This window comes from Aquila chrysaetos, chromosome 1 (genome assembly GCF_900496995.4).
Source record: "Aquila chrysaetos chrysaetos chromosome 1, bAquChr1.4, whole genome shotgun sequence".
NCBI lineage: Eukaryota > Metazoa > Chordata > Aves > Accipitriformes > Accipitridae > Aquila > Aquila chrysaetos.
The window spans coordinates 83,237,652-83,255,135 of record NC_044004.1 but is presented as its reverse complement, the minus strand read 5'-3'; the positions used below and the strand labels follow the sequence as shown (position 1 = coordinate 83,255,135).

The 17,484-nt window shown below is 42.1% G+C and overlaps 1 protein-coding gene across 2 annotated transcripts in view; it reads right to left on the bottom strand.

Moving 5' to 3' along the window:
- Positions 1 to 17,484, bottom strand: part of MOB1B (MOB kinase activator 1B) — a 46,032-nt gene that overhangs the window by 12,575 nt on the left and 15,973 nt on the right. For both annotated transcript variants that reach the window (XM_030021933.2, XM_030021923.2), the window contains exons 2-3: positions 8,560 to 8,726; positions 3,761 to 3,854 (exon numbers count right to left, since the gene is read on the bottom strand). In XM_030021933.2, coding sequence (XP_029877793.1) covers positions 3,761 to 3,854; positions 8,560 to 8,726 — 261 coding nt within the window. The remainder of the gene's footprint in view (positions 1 to 3,760; positions 3,855 to 8,559; positions 8,727 to 17,484) is intronic.

Genomic DNA, 17,484 nt, shown 5'->3' with positions numbered 1-17,484 from the left:
GCTGGGCTTAAACTAGGGCATGAGCACAACACCTACAGCTCTGGTGATAGAAACAAATTAACCTTACCGTGGTAGGCAGTTCCTCTACAGAACATATATTTTTTAGAAACCTCTACAGTTTAGTGGAGGTTTTTAAGAGCAAAACAGGATAGAGCAAGAAATACACAGTTCACTTCAGCAAGCGCAGGGGAAAAAGCTAAGAAACCCTAACAGGTCTGGTACAATTCTCTCATACTAATAAATACAAGTTATTTGCCATGTATAAACAGAAAACCCAACTATGCTTCTCACAGTGGAAAATACCCCTAAGTATAAACAATCATAGAACCAGATTCTCTACCTCGCAATTACACATACATGGCCAACCCCCCCCACCAAAACAAAAAACAGCTTGACTAAACTTAAAGCTGTTACCTTGTCCAACAGCAATAAAATGCAGTGGCTCAGCAATGCCTTTTAAAAGATTCTCAGACATTTATTTGGACCTATCAACTCTAAATCTCAGCAAAACTGTATTACATCAGAGAGCTGAAAAATACTTACTCTGTTTTGTCCCTCGGTCATCAAGTGACACAGGCGCAGAGTGGAGTATCACAAAAAGGCAAAAGGATTGATATTACTAAGAAACACAGGCTATTTCAAAGGCCTGATTACATTATTTATTTAGGTTTTTTTGCTGCAGACACACTGGGCAGAAGGCAGCATGCTAACATGCAATTACACTGTGTTACACCCCTGCAGGATTTATGGGAGCTGTCCACTGTAGAGTGCCCAGCTATTCTGATTTGAACAAACAAAGACAGAAGCACTGTGGACCAAGAAATCTCCGGAAAATCAGAAGGATGTTGAGAATTAAGAGTGAGCTTAGTGCACTCGCACAAATGCCTAAATATGGATTTTAGAGCAACAGTTCACACATCCAGCTTTGAAAAATGCATCAGCCATGTCCCTCCTTTGTGCTCTTATTGAGGACTTAGAACCAGGCAGGAAAATGAAGAAAATTCCTCTCACCCAGTGCTGGTTAATAAACATATTACTTCTATCCAGGTTCTTAACTTACTATCATGCCTGTGGCACTCATGGTGATACTGCAACTGATAGAAGAATAGCAAGAAGTGATAACCAACCAGGGTTTGTTTGGTAAGAAATGGTTGGTCTTTGCTGAAGTGAAAAGAATGGAACATTACCATGAGTAATCATATGTTTTGGAATAAACCAATACTTTTTTCAAATTGTTAGACAACGAGCTGCACAACAGGAGAAAGAGATCTGTTCTTGACCTTTATATCAACCCTTAACTAACTCAGTGTACTAACGCCCTGATAAAAGCTAAGTCAGCAATCCCTCCAACAAAGACAAGTCCAGAAGAAATGAAAGTGATCCCACAGCACACAAAGATTTACCTGCCTCAGCTAAGTCCTTCTGTTAAGATTGCTACCAAAAAGAACCAGTTGGTCACAAAACTAGCCATACAGCCCCAAGCGTTTGCTTAAAGGTAGCCCTTTAGAGAAGATAACCCTCCCTGTATCAAAAATAAAACACAAAAAAACAGACATGAACCTAGGTGAAGTGTCTGTTGCCAAGGTTCTTTTTTTCTTTTTTCTTCTCCTTTTAAAGGGGTTTTAAAGGCAAAACACTAGTACCAGGCAGTGGATACAGGAAATACTACACCTCTGCTCTGGTTGCCCTCTCACCTAAGACATTTGGTTTAATTTTTCCATAGACTGCTACAAGCTTGTCAGTTGCGCTATGAAAATTTTGACTGAGCCACGACCAGTTCTCAACAGCTACCTGTGTATGCACCAACACCTTACAACCCTTTTTTAATACATCAACCATAAAGACTTTTCCAGTGGGAATGCAAAAATCAGACTTCAGAGCCATCGAGTGCTTGCTGCTTTTGGTTCTCTCCAGCTACTCATGCTACGGCTGCCTAACCTGTTTCAAATGACCTTATGGAAGTTGTTTCAGCTAAGTCATACTCTTTTGTCTGAAACAGATGAGGATGCAATACTGGTGGTAGCTCAGCCATGGATGTGAGCAGACAGCAACCTTCAGCCTAAAAGCACTAATGAGCACCTAAGACTCAATGCCTCTTCAACTAATATAGCTTGAGCCAGAAGAGAACAAGAAAAAGAGATAAGAAACAAACAAACAAAAAAAATCTGTAAATATCCATGTTTTCATGCTGACAAGTTTTCCAGCAGTACTTCCCTGGAAAAAATTTTGCCAGCCACCTTTTAAGTGAAAGAAAGCCACACTCACTCAAACTAAAAAAACACTGTAGATGCTCCACTGCCGGTCAGCACCAGCCTCACAAATGACCCATTCCTGTGCCTGCCTGGCCTCAGCCCCTCACCTGCACATAGGTTTCTGATCCTTTCACAAGACCCATCCCTGAGCATGGGTGAGGACTGCAGAGTTTGGGAAATGCTCTACAAATTCTAGGGACAAGATCACCTAATTGAAACTTCGGCAGAACACATCTTCCAGCCTCTGGCATCTCTTTTCTACCCTGCTTCATAACTATTTGAGTACGACATATATGTCTGTCAAGGGTTATCAGTCTCTTCGGAGAGAAATAAATTGTTTAGTGTGGCAAGCAGACAGCTAAGCCTTTAATAATTAACCTCCACCCCCAAATAACTGCTTCTCAGCAGACAAACAATAAAGCAAAGAAATATTTTCATGTTCTTATTTAATAAATAAGAGTCTGTTCTGCATGCCAAAGCACAAAGCAGACAATGGGCTATGTTTTTGCACAAGCCTATCCCAAAGTTCTTTTGCATAATGGTAAACTACTCCTTTTGTATTTTCATCCCTCCCCAGTTTGCAGCAGCAGGTCTGCCTGCCCACACTGGCTTTGGCATTTAGCAGCGTCCGTGTTTAGTTTAAGAACATAGCACCAAAGCTTTTCTTGGTCCGTCTGGCTGCTTTCGCCTTGCCGAGCTCCTGCCCTCTCCATCTTGCCCTCCCAGCAGCACCCTTTTGCACATCCTCAGCTCTCCACCACAATGGCTGGCAATCGCTGGCTTCAGACAGTAACAACAAATGTCGGTATAAAAGAGGAGGAAGTGGAGGAGAGGATTGCTTTTCTTTATTGCTTATTTAAGATTATACAGTAATTTAGAAGGAAGCAGTGCCCTCCCTTGCCACTCACTTAGAAATACAGGTATTTTCCTCTTTGGATGACCCTAAGCATCTGGAGAGCAGGAAAAAGCACAAACGTTGGAAGTCTGTACAAAAGCAGAAGCAAGAATCAAAGAAGTGACACTTAACTGAGGGACAGGGTAGGGGATTCTTATCCAGACTACTGAAAACTGTAGACAAGTTCATTCCTGCAATATCTACTCAAGCTCCTAAAAGAAATATTTTGGTAAGCCCTAATTGAACGCTTCCATATAAAAACTTCAAATCTTAATTTAAGAAGTCCTCGTTAACATTTCAGAAAAAAAGGAAAAATAGTTTTGATAATCAGTTTACTTCCCAGGCTAAAGGAAAAAAAAAAAAAAAAAAAAAACCAAAAAAACCCCACAACCAACCCAACAAAAAAAAAATACCCCCAAAACACCCTTCTGTTCCCCACTCCCTTAACAAAGGTTCAAATTTTTTTTTCCCTCCACAGGTAACAAGAGAAGACATCCTTTCCGCCCACAGAGGTTACCTTATCTTTGGCACTCAACTGAGCTAGTCTCAAGTTTTCAAATGCAAAATCATCTCAAAAATTGCACACTTAACAATGTGTAAAAAATAATCTTACTTTGGGCCAGCAGACATCACAGGGCAGCTCTCCTCTGTGCAGAAGTCCGTAATGGTTCCGTAAAGCATATTAATCTGGTTGAAGAAGTCGACAGCTGTAAAGCATTTAAACCATCAATTAACACTCCACAGTGTAACAGCAACACAAGCTTCCTATAGCCTTAACTGTAAAGTGCACACTGCTGAAGAGGGTCCTGGAATATATTTTCTGATTTGTTGTTATTGCTTTTTAAAATGTATTATAGAGGAGATGCAGAATACAACCACCAACTTTCTGGAACAGCCTCTGGCAATAACTACTTAATTGCTCACTGCAGCAAAATCTTCATTTGAAAGAAGAAAAGGGAAAGAGAAAGCTGAGTTATTTCTTTTTCTGAAAGTTTGGTGCATTTTATTAGAATCCCAAATTCTACTGGCAAGTCTGGAATGAAACAACTACAGAGAGCTGTTACTCATTAGGTCACACTGACTTCCCTCACGCTTTGTATTCCACAAGATTATCTTTTCAAAGAACATTTCATAGAATCATAGAACAGTTTGCGTTGGAAAGGACCTTAAAGATAACCCCCTGCCGTGGGCAAGGACACCTTCCACTAGACCAGGTTGGTCAAAGCCCCATCCAACCTGGCCTTGAACACTTCCAGGGACGGGGCATCCACAACTTCTCTAGGCAACCTGTTCCAGTGCCTTACCACCCTCGCAGTGAAGAATTTCTTCCTTAAATCTAATCTAAATCTACCCTCTTCTAGTTATGTTATCATCAAACACTACCTGTATGGGAGGTGGGTACAGAAGTCATGACATAGGAATAGTTGCAGTGCCAAGCAACTTCTGTTCCTTAGATTATCAATTAACTACCACAAATCAGTATTTAGCCCACAATGTTTCCTCATTATAAACCATCCTTAGGGTTTTGTTCGGGGGGGGTATTGCTTAAGTTTTGTTACATCTTTGAGAAAGCCAAAACTTTTTTTTTTTAATGGTCTACAGTTGAATTACTGAAATAAAAGGCCAGAAGTTAGCGTATCTAAATACTCCCATAGTTCTTACTACTTTCAATAGATGCTTGATTACTTAGAACTCTTTGGAAGCAAGGCTCTTTTTCAATAACCTAACAGCAGGTTCTGTTCTTAGGAACTGTGGTCACCGTAATCAGTTTATAAAATCCACTTTACCTCTCCTCAGTGAATGGCCACCCTTGCATCTGTTGGGGAGCATAGCACATTACCAAGGTATCAATATATAAGTTTATCTTTTCAAAATGTCTTTCAGACAATGGATGTCATGAGTAAAAATTGAAAGGTAACCAATATTAAGCACTAGGAAATAAAAGTTCAAGTAGGGTGGGTTAAATTCTTGCAAGTGTGGTGGAATTCAACTCCTTCTATTTAACCACAGTGCTTTGCAAATTTAACTATTTCACTGACACACACTTACCCTGAAAGGAACCATATATAACATACAAATAGATTTAATGCCCCAGTGCCCAGTCCAGGCTACACTGCTTCTACTGCTAAGAGCACTGGGCCTGCCACCTCTGACAACAGGAGCCTTTACAGCTAGAAACTTCATTTATGAATCATGTCTGCAGAGTTAGTCCTCAGGATGAGAAACCAGCGTGCAGTCTGTCTGGCCTCAGCATCACTTAAAACTTAATTTACTTCAGTGCTACCTGTGTTATGCCTGCAATTCAATGTGCCAGTGACAAACTGTTTCTTTATCGAGACAGATTTCTGGAATACTCAAATGAAACTGCTTATGAGCAGCACTGACAGTCTAATCATGTCACCAAATAGCCATGTGTCATTCAATTTAGTGTTCAGGTGACAAACAAAGCTCTTCATTCTGAACCAAGAGGGAAAGGTTTTCCTGTGACCTGTCTCTGCAGTAGTCAGACACATTTGTCTTAACTTTAAAAAGGAGTTTAAAGAAATGAGTTTAAAAGAGAGTTAACACTTGCAACACTGAATAGTCTCATACAACCAATCTGCAGGACACTGTGGAATTAACACTAACAAGGCACTCCTCTCAATCCAGTGCCATGCCAAAGAGAAGCAGGCATATTACTTGGTAGCCTACCCAAATTTGTGTTCCTTCCTTAACTCTATTACAGAGATACACAGTTCTGCTGTAATGAAATGGAGCTTGACATCCTAAATGTAAGCACTAGCAGATACCACGTACTGTGAAAGTAACTGATGGCTGAGGAAAGGGAGGGTTAAGTACTGCAGCTCCCCTCACTGATTTTTCCAGAGAATAAACATCAAAGATTACATGAACATCATGGCAGCAAGTTACAGCTACTGTTCAGCAGATGCAGGATACGAGCTACAACTACATCATGCAACTTCCCAGGTATCAAAAAAAAAGCTAACAGAAACTGGTATGGCATGCACCTAGCACAGCTCATCTCCAGCAACAAGATCATGGTTTTTTTTCCCCTGCACAGCAAAAGCAGAAAACAACAAAACAACATTGGCAAAGGTTGATAAAAAAGTTATAGAGGACCAGGAGGACTCCTAAAGCTTGTTTGGGTGGGGGGAGAGGGCAGTTCTCACCAAAGGCAGCAAGAAGTGGTTATACACAGCCCTTGTTTCTTAAGCGTACACAAGAACTGTTTATTAAGTTTCCATTCCTTGCTCCCAGTAGAAACCACAGCCCAATGTTTGTTTCAAGGCAAGCATGTTCAAAAAACCCACGCAGACTTCGACAAGATGACTGATTATTGTGAATTCCACACTTGCAAGTCTCAAAAGGCCATGAGACACACCACCCATCCACCAAAGCCAGCAGCGTGTGACAAACAAGAAAAATCCAAGAACCTCCTTTCCAACACACGTAAAGCTGTACAGCGTCTCTGCGTATTTTCATTTCCTCTTTTTACTCATTGTTCTTAAGTTTCAAGGACTTAGATTATTTTTCCCAAGTGCTTTTCTACTCGAAGAAGTGCACACTGTCTGGTGTTCTACTACAAAGATATGGGCAAGATGTACTTCTGAAATTATTTTTTAGTATTTTCAAACCGAGGAGATTTCAAATGAAACAAAAACTGATTACACACTTCTCACCTTTTTTTATTTTGAAAACATATTTGAAAAATCTACATGTATATCAACTCATTAACATAAGACATCAGTGAGGCTAAGAGTTGAGCAAGAAGAAGAAGAGCAGAGCACATTTGTTCCTGCGCTCTCACTATGGTGTAGGGCAAAACCAATGACATTGTCACACATTTTATTTCCTTGTTAGATCTCTCAATCAACAGAAGGGGCTTACAGCTACCATTAACTGGTACTAGGTGTGGTAGAGAGATGCTGTAAATGAAAGGACCATATGATCAGTTAATCAATTCTAGACAAAAAATTAAACATTTAAAACCCACTATGCTGCAGGAGGCATGAAAGAGGACCATTTCATTACAGAATGCAGCTGTTACCAAAAGGCAGCTCCCACTTTTTTGTCCAGTGCTTCGCTGCCTTTTGCCACCCAGCTAATTTAGCATGCTGTTAAATCACTTGGGAAGAGAAAAACACCGCTGCTACACAGGAAAGGAGAAACAGGGAGTGGAGGAACCACCAAAAGGGAAGGATGCCAACAATATCTGAAGCATCTTTAGTAATGCTTACTCATAAAAATGGGCAGGCTTTTTTTCTAGACAGCCTTGCAATACAGTGTGAATAAACTTTTATAAAGAATGGTGTCAGCAATTTCAACATTCCCTGGGAGCAGTGGCAAGTCATATACCAGAGCGCTGTGTGGCTAATTAAGAACCGGAAGGTTGAAGCCAGTATGACAGTTTCACTTCCCAAACAAGTCAAAGAGCAAGAAGAAATAGACAGAACCACATAAACAATTAGAAGATATTTATCTTGAGTATAATTTATACTGCAATGCACAATCAATACCATACAATCACAGAAGCATGCCAAGCCAAAGACACAAAAGATGAGAAAATACCCAGACAGGGCACAGAGTTTGTGGCAGCTGAAACTCTGCACGGGCTACGGAGCATGGTAAGACTTGGGTTAATCCTTTCTTTAAAAGCAGAAGGCAGGCAGCAAATTCATGCAGCAGGGAGAGGAAGGAGGAGGAAACATGGTCAAGCAATCAGAAAACACTAACTTGGGCACCATTGTTTAGCCTGACCTAGCATGAAAGGAGAGAGTTAGGACAAACAGCTTTAGAGGAAGTTAAAATAATGACATCAGAGACTTACCAGAGCAAAGGCTCACAACTTGGTTGAAACAAAAGGGAGGAACTAACTTTAGCAAAATTGCAAAGATTGATCTCTGGGTTTCTTAAAGGCAAAAGGAAAGCCAGGCCACACACGCGACTGTAGTCTTTAGCATCTTTTAGACCCAGCCCTCACACTTAGCTAAATTAAGGTTTTATGCCTAGTATGTAGATGCTTGACTATACCGTTGGTTAACAACCCTAGCTGAAAAAGTGCTAGATTAAACATATTAAGATGGCACTGACAGGCTACTTTCTAAAAACAGCAGTGACATTTCTACTTCAGCACTTGTTTGTGATCAAGGGCTCAGACTTTAACCGCTAAGAATAAGAATTATTTTGTTAACAGGAACATATTTTTGGCACAAGATTAAGGAGTTTTTGTCTCAGTGAGACACTCTGCATCTGTCAGCTCTAAATGATACAAAATTCACCTTTCCCAACCGCAGCAGCGGTGCAGGCAGGAAGAAGAGCCTACCCCACTAGAAAGGAGTACACAGTTGTTCTCCCACAACTGTCAGCCCACATTCAACACCCCCTTTATGAAAAAAAGGTTAGCTAACTTACTGTTAACTGCAACCCATTCATTTAAGTCTTCACCCTCTGGAAGCATAACGGCCATCCGGAGATTACCGCTTCCAAGCGTGGCTTCGGCATGTTTTAGCAGCTCATACTGGTGAGACCCCTCCGGAATATTCTTCTTTGGTTTGAAGGTTTTGGAAGAGCGACTACCACTGCGAAAGGGAGAGGAAATATTTAGAGAACTTGTGGAAAGGGATGGGAAAAAGAAAGGAGCAGACAAGTCACGCATAAGCACAGGATTAACAAATACTTTCCCCACTCCCATATTTTCATGTCGAAAAAGCATATTTAACAAAAACTGGAATGCAGAAGTAACAGGTGCTTTGACTTGTTGTTTAAACAATTCAATGATTCTCCACTATCCTGCCTTCTCATCTGCTCAACCTACTGTTAAGCCAGCTGGATAATTGGGAACCCTCAGACTCGCTCTCCTCTCTCAGCAAACTGGATCACAGGCAAGACCAAAAATATTTCCTTCCCCAGAATCTGGACAGCTACATATCGAGGACAGCAGCCCAGCCACACAGAAACCTTATTTACTCTGAACAGCCCTGACACTTGTCATGTTAATTAGAGATACTATTTATTTAACAGAAAAACCCATGTTCTTTTTCTAACACCCACCTTCATGAGACAGGAAATGTCACCACGCTTGCACAAGTGTAATAAAAAGGTAGGTATAGCCTGTTCAGACCCCTGTCTTTCCAAATCAAGTATGATCTGTTAAGTAGTTACTATTAATTCCTCAAAAACAAGCTGCTGTTATTTAGGAAAGCGTACTTTCCGCAGGCCTAGCTGATTCAGAATATTACCTTAGCTACCAACATAAAGTAGCTTTTCCAGTATCTGGTATTGTTTAGGAACTTAGTTTTTAAAATACAGTTGCTCAGAAATACACGAACGCTTTAGCTCAAGACTGATACAATACTACATTTTCCACAAACTTTCTATGTCATTTTCCCCTGGTTTCACAGCATACAGACCTTTCAGTCCACCAGTCTGGCAAGAAAGAAGGACGGCAACTTTTACAACTTTCATATAAATCATTTTCTTACCTATAATTTTGTTCGAAAACCAGGGACTGACTTAGAAAAAGTGCAGACATTTGAATTTTAAATGATGGCGGTGAGCCTGGATGGTACATTAACCCCTCACATGTCAGAAACATGATGTGTAAAATTAAATATTTGCAGAAAAGTGTCAAATGAGCCAATACTTGTGAATGTTTTAATGTATGAGCTGCGAAAAGATTTTGGTTGGAAAACTGAGCTCTGAATTCCAATGAAAGAAAGTGGAAAGATGTGAAACCCAGACAGCAGAATTTTCAATACATGTATTATCCAGTTCTCATTTCTTTATATAAAAGACTTCGCCAATTTTTCACCACCTCTCTACAGGACCAAACAGAAATTTTTAAGTGGGGCATAAGGGTTCTCCCCAGCTCACTAAATATATAACCTGCATATGCAAGTGTTGTAGCTTATCTTTGAAGCAATGCTAGTGTAGCTACGCCACCACACAGAAGCACTCTAAAAAACTTAACTCTGCATCTCATTTTCCCCACCACACCATCAACAGAAGATTAACAAACATCACTCGTTTCTAAAATCCCGAATGCCAATAGCTCTAGCAGAGACACAATGCGCACTAAAGAACACAACAAAAATTGTTCTTTCCGAAACACATAACGACAGGTGATTGAGAACATGTCATTTGCCAAGCATATGACAAAACTGCCTAACAGTTCATTAGGTCTCAGTTTAGACCCGAACAAGAGCAACGAAGAAGAAAACGTACTGAAACTGGACATAAATAATGAGTTCCCCAAATTCTTTCAGGCAGGTAGCAACATCTTTGCAGGTGCATCTTTGGGTATTGAACAGATCCCACAAGTCCAGCTGGTTAGAGATTTACATGGTCCCGGTCCTACTCTGACTCTCCCTTGATACAAAGGGGCAGCAGCATCCTCCCCCTCCCATAAGCCTCCAGAGTAATCCTGTTTTCTAACCGTCATAAAGAAGCACTTGGCTGGGCTACCAGAGATCGTGGGACGATACAGTTGAACGGGCCACGTACATTCACACAGACACCAGAACAATACTAATGCAGTCAACTACTAAATGCAACCAAGAGCCAGCAGGAGGAAGAGAAAACATATGGCTCCCATCTATTCTGTTACAGGACACTTTTAACATGCATCCAGTCATTTGCATTTCACCCTAAGCAAGGATACCAGATTCAAATCTTAAATAAAATAATTGCCTCCCAGTGGGAGTGAGAAGCTTTTGTGGCTCAGGGAGTTCCCTTCACCTCCCACCCCTCCAGCCACCTGCATTTGTTGCCAGGGCAGGTTCAAACCAACTCTGAAGAAAAAGCAAGTGAAAAAATCCTAGCAAAACAAAAACCCAAATCTTTTAACTGACTGCTTAAGAGACCCAAGTTTTTCTCTTCAGGAACTTATCTACTTTATAGCCACTATGCCAACACAGGGGGTAAAAATACAACTTAAAACATCTGGCAATTGCTTTGGTGTATGGCTGCACAGACAGGGCTGACGCAAAGTAATATTCACAACAACTGAAGAGCAAGAGAGACTGGTATTGTTATCTTTCCACGTGTGTCAGTGTAGGCAGAGGAAAACGAGCACATGCTAAACACAAGCACAGCACTTCCTAAGTCACTCACAAGATTTTGCTGTCACTCCATCCTAACTAGCCATCCTAACTCCTAAGACTTCCGTGAAAAGGAAACCAAAGGTTTCCACAGACTTACCACCACTCCAACGCTCAGGTCATTCATTCATCATAAATAAGAAAGGAAAGTAAAGAGATTCCTCCCCCTGCCCCCGCTGCTTACACAAAATCCCTAATTCCTAGAACTTAAGTCCTCCTTTCACCATGTTTCACAACCTAACGTACACCAGCTTCTCTTTTGTAATACTGTCGTTTTCATACAATGATGAAGACTGAAAAAACTTAACTGCTGTAACTGGTCTGGCACAGTTGCCCGAGGCAAGATCTACAAGTTCATTATAGAGACTACTACGGGGTGCGTGGAGCTCCCCGAGCGTGATGACAAAAGCTCTATCCAGACAGAGGAAGTACTTACCAAGAGGATTCAGATCATGAAGAGCAGCACCCACTTACAGCTTCAGCAGGAAATCTTTGTTCAGGAAAAGAAAATGGTATAGGAAGCAGTAACTGGAAAAAGATAATGAAATAACTAAACCAAGAAACTGTTTGGATTTTAGCAAAAAGGGTAAGCCAACGGAAGACATGAGAGTTTGAGAACAAGGCACAAGGAAAGCATGGTGAAAGAACTCCCTAAATAAAACAGTTTCTTTTGAGAAAACTCTGGGTAGGAATTCACACCGTATCCACCCCAGATACTGAGCTTGTTGCCTTACAGCAAACCAAGTCATTGCAGATCTGCTGAACACCCATCTTCCATGGTCAAGGAAGCAAGAGAACGCACAACATACTGGAAAATTGTTAGGTATCACTTAATCCCTGCTACCCCCTTCCCAGAAACAGGGGGGTTCTTCCCATAAGCTGGCAAAAGCTGTAACAACAGAATACACAATGACTTGGTATCATCATCTGTTCCAAATACGTCATTCCATATTTGCCTCCACTACCTTTCTGATCACTACTTCTCAAATTCAGCACAGCCATCCTAGGACAGCAGGAAGTGGTCTCACACGAAAGTCAGGCAGGCATCCAAAAGGAAAAGTAATTAGGATAAATGCAGGCTGCTAGTTGTCGCATGCCACGGAACTATCTGCAATTTTGGCAATAGATTATCAGAATTCCATTCATTTATGCAGTTCACTGTATGTGAAGCCAGTTAACTGCATGCACTCCTTGATACAAATGAAAGTTCAAGGACTCAACAACCTGGTATGGCTTCTCTAAGCCAAAACCCTCGTAGGACACGTTTGCTCTTGGGAAGTCTAGTTGTAAAAGTTGCTGCAAACATTATTTCAACTACCTTATTAGTTCAGAAGCTCTCCTATTATTTAACCAAAAAACCCCATGCTCATTTATTTATGCCTTAGCACCATCAGTTAACTACCCCTTTAAATGGTTACCTTACTAAGTAATCCCACTTCCTCCCTAAACCCTAACCACAGCAGCGTCTTATTCCTACTATCCTGCATTACGATTCCCAACACTGAGCTGAAGGCATCTTAAAAAACCAAAACAGATAAATAATGATTTTTTTTTTTCCCAATTATGTCAATCTGTTACATGTGACAGATTTAGAAAGCCTTCTTGTGCCAGGCCTATTTCCTTAACTCCTTGAGCATTTGCTGAAAAAAGTAACTTCGAGAGTTCTGTCTGGTGGCCAACAATACACACAATAATAGATGTCTTGATCAAGTATGACATTTTATTTTCACCTACATTCCGTACGTATTGGGTTTGCATGGCAAAGTTTTGGTAGCTGTGGGGGAGACTACAGGGGTGGCTTCTGTGAGAAGCTGCTAGAAGCTTCCCCTGTGTCAGACAGAGCCCATGCCAGCCGCCTCTGAGACGGACCCACCGCCGGCCAACGCCAAGCCCATCAGCCATGGTGGTAGCACCTTCGTGATAACGTATTTCAGAAGGGGAAAAAAAATTGCTGGGCCACAGAAATGGCAGCCAGAGAGAGGGGTGAGAACACACGAGAGCACCAGCCCTGCAGACCCCCAGGTCAGTGCAGAAGGAGGGGGAGGAGACGCTCCAGGCGCCGGAGCAGAGATTCCCCTGCAGCCCGTGGGGAAGACCACGGTGAGGCAGGCTGTCCCCCTGCAGTCCATGGAGGTCCACGGGGGAGCACATCTCCACCGGGGAGAGAGGACCCCACGCCGGAGCAGGGGGATACCCGAAGAAGGCCGTGACCCCGTGGGAAGTCCACGCTGGAGCAGTGTGCTCCTGAAGGACTGCAGCCCGTGGAAGGGATCCACACCAGAGCAGTTCGGGAAGAACTGCAGCCCGTGGGAAGGACCCACGTTGGAGAAGTTCATGGAGGACTGCCTCCCGTGGGAGGGACCCCACGCTGGAGCAGGGGAAGAGCGTGAGGAGGAAGGAGCGGCAGAGACAAGGTGTGACGAACTGACCCCAACCCCCATTCCCTGTCCCCCTGCACCGCTGGCGGGAAGGAGGGAGAGAATTCGGGAGTGAAGCTGTGCCCAGGAAGAAGGGAGGGGTGGGGGGAAGGGGTTTTAAGATTTGGCTTTATTTCTCATTACCATATTCTGATTGCACTGGTAATAAGTTAGTTTTCCCCAAGTCAAGTCTGTTTTGCCTGTGATGGTAATTGGTGAGTGATCTCTCCCTGTCCTTACCTCAACCCACAAGCCTTTCGTTGTATTTTTTCTGCCCTGTCCAGCTGAGGCAGGGAATGATCGAGCTGCTTTGGTGGGCACCTGGTATCCGGCCAGGGTCAACCCACCACGCCATAATACAATTAGCTCTATCTGTGAGCCACTTCTCCCAAGATTTTAAAATGCTCCAAGCAAGCAGGCAGCACCTGCCTTTCTCTCTGAACACTCCTTCAGTTTCAAAACATCACATTAATGCAGAAGTGAAAGGGGACAGAGAAAGCGTCAGAAATGCCACACTGAAGATCCCATATTCCTGGACATAAAAAGGCCATGAAATGGGGAACACGTTGCATCATCCCCACTATTTGTCACAACCAATTTCTAGACTTCCAAAAAAAAACTGACTTCTCAAAAAATTCTTGCAATTCCAAGGACGTTTTGCTCTCTTCACTCCCACATCCAACATTTCTAGCAAATTATGCCCTTCTATTTTTATAGGTAAGTACAGCTACAGCAGTGCCAGATGCAGTTCGACCCAGTACTAAATCAGGAAATGTGTTTAAAGCAATTGACTCACTGAGCGGGGATGAGTCTGGAAGCCTGGCGAGGAAGCCACACCTCTGAGCCACAAGCAGCACTTCCCACTGTCAGAAGCCCACACGCCGCTTGGCCTCACAAAGACGTCACAACTTGCTTGTAAGCAAGAACACAACATTTCCTCCAAAGCTGTAATTTTATCTAGTCATCTGCTGACAGGGAGGGTTTTTAATGATGCAGATTATGCAGGCTGTTCTGTCTTAGGTTAGCAAGATAATGTTTCCAGAAGAAAGAAAAATTTTCAGGCATCCTGCTTACACCACACTTACCAAGCTGCCTCAACAGCCCACTTCAGCTTCAAACGCAGCACCGGCCGATCTTTTACAATCCAAGCAGCTAAATATCCAGGCTAAACTCGTGCTACACTTCTTGTTAACTGCAGGAAAGGAGCCACTTAAACCTTCACACTCCTAAGAGAAGCACTTCGTCTGTCCTGGCTTAGGCCTCCTCACACCCAACTGTTTGTGTACTGTAGTCTTTCAGTGGAGCTTTTCACCTATTTCCATGAAGTCTGCTGCTATGCAGGGAAACTTGAATTAAAAGATAAAAGTTTAGGCTGCTTATGCATTAAACTTAAGGCTTCACAGCTTGTTCTTATGACAAAACCAACGTTTCACCACAGAACCTAGCTCCTACCTACTTTTGCGTCTAGCACGGCTCAAAGCTGCAAGCGAAAAACCTTGCCCTGAATCTAGCGTGCTTTACAATCAATCACAGAGATGCAGATCAAAGCCCAAATCCTGTCTGTACCTAGACTGCCAACCTATCCATTTTGCAGCAGCAGGACAACCTAAACCACTGAAATATTAACAGTGCTCCAAAGTCTTCCTCAAATTCCTCTTGAGCAAACACAACCAGACCAAGTTATCCCGTAATTCACTAACAATTCATTACAGCATCTTTAACTAATGCAGTACTTAGAAAGTAGGCGATTACTATGTCATTGGCAAAATGGAAGAAAGAGAAGTGGAGATGCCACCCTGGAGAAGATGTAAGAATCTGAAAACCTTTTTTTGGCCCTGCACACCTACTTGCACATCACGTACCAAACTGACATGTTTTACAAGAGATTAAAATTTTATTTTAAAATATCACAAGCAGTCAACTTCCACAGAAAGTATAGAGAGCACTGCTCCTCCTACCTGTTTCAGGCTACCTGCAGGCTCAAGAACACAGTGCTGCAATTACCATAAATCATTTCATACAGGGCTCATCAGTGGACTGTTTTATCAAACACTGAAAAAGACAGAAACTTGCCCTGGGGAAAAATAAATAGAAAATGCTGCAGTGGCACCATTTTCAGGATACACCTGCCACCTATATTCTTTTAACCGGTATATAATTCTGAGGCCATGGGATATCATCTTTCTTTCTGTCCTTTGGGGAACGTGCAAGTCACTAACTTCTGCAAGTATAACTATAACACTCAGTGCCTGCCAAAAGCGTTCATCACCATAGTCCAACTGAAATAAGCCCTTCAAAATATTTGGAAGTGCTCAAGAGATTCTGAAAAAGCCAAACTCAAGACAGTACACAGAACGTTTACCTGGGGCATGGTAACTTTTCATATTTCAACTCCTGCTTTTTCATCTTCAAAGGCCTTTGCAAGCATTAATTAATGCTCACAAAGTATCTTTGAAGTAGGCATCATTAGCGTCTTGTTAGACACAGGGAAACTGAGGCAGCGACTCACTGCCAAAGGCCAACAAGTAAATTTATCAGTCCCCAAGTTTCCGTTCTGTATCTCCCCGTCTCCCCTCTCCTGCTGTGCCTCTTTCTAAACTCCCATACACAGAAACACTGTAAGGTGAGAATCAAATTCCAAAGCAGCAAACAATTCAAGCCTTCAAACAATAATATGGGTCTTCAAATGATAACATCCTGCTAAGAACAGACACATCAGAGTATGATCGTGTTAGTGTCCAATAGCCAACAAGTTGACATAGAAATTTAAAGGTCAAGCAACTTTGGGGAAATCAAATCAATAGTTGCAGCATTTTCCCCATGACAACCACAGCATCAGGACAGCAGGTAAAATTAAGTTAAGTTGTACATGTTCGAAATCTGCACTGACAAAGATTTAACTTGAGCATTTCTATTTATAAAAATGAGTAGTCACAACATTTCTGTTCTGAAGAGAGACAGTGTGTGAGCCAGGCATTACTTTCTTCAGCTCTTACAACACCAAGAAGTCAATTATTTTCCAGTCGAATTTCCACTCATTAAAATAAGCCTGTCTCACTCAGTTCACTTTAATTTGGAGGTAACAAATCCAATGTAAGAATTCAAGAAGCAAGCATTCCATAATCTTGTGTTCCTTCAATGTACTACCATGCAGCAGGTCTCAAGAGAAACAAAAGTAACCACCAACTTAGGACAGAGAAAGACGGCCAAGGAAGCATCAGTCCCATGCTCAGAGGTTACAGGTCCAATGGGCCAGAGAAACGAGCGCTTCTGCCAGGCTCTGGGGCAGGATGAGAGACCCCAGAGCCCAGCTATTCAAGAGCTATAGACAATTTTGCAAATGCTGTTCTACTCCCTGATATCACTTCCGTGAAGATGACTATGAGACCCCTTTAAAAGAACGGGCTAATGGCTTGACATGAGACATGGTTCTATCAGTCCAGCCAACGCAAATTCGGAAGACTGAAGTGCTCCAGGACAGTACAATACTGGGTTACAACTCGACATTAAGAGGTATTTGAAGGCTGTTCAACACAATCCGAGAGTTTAAAGCCAGCAAGCATACGGCTAAGTAGATACTGTAAGTGCACAAGCTGATAGCTCTCACCCTGAAAAATGCCCCTCTGCATAAATTCTTCAGATACAGTCACTGTATTATTCTGAACAATAATAAAAGCAACACGCTTTTAAAGAGCACTCCCATCTAACGAAAATAACTTTCACAAACATTAAGCTATAAAAAGTACAATTTACTTCACATGGAAGGAAACACAGACTCTGCCAAAATCACTAAGCAAATCAAAGCAGCCCGTCTGGGAAAG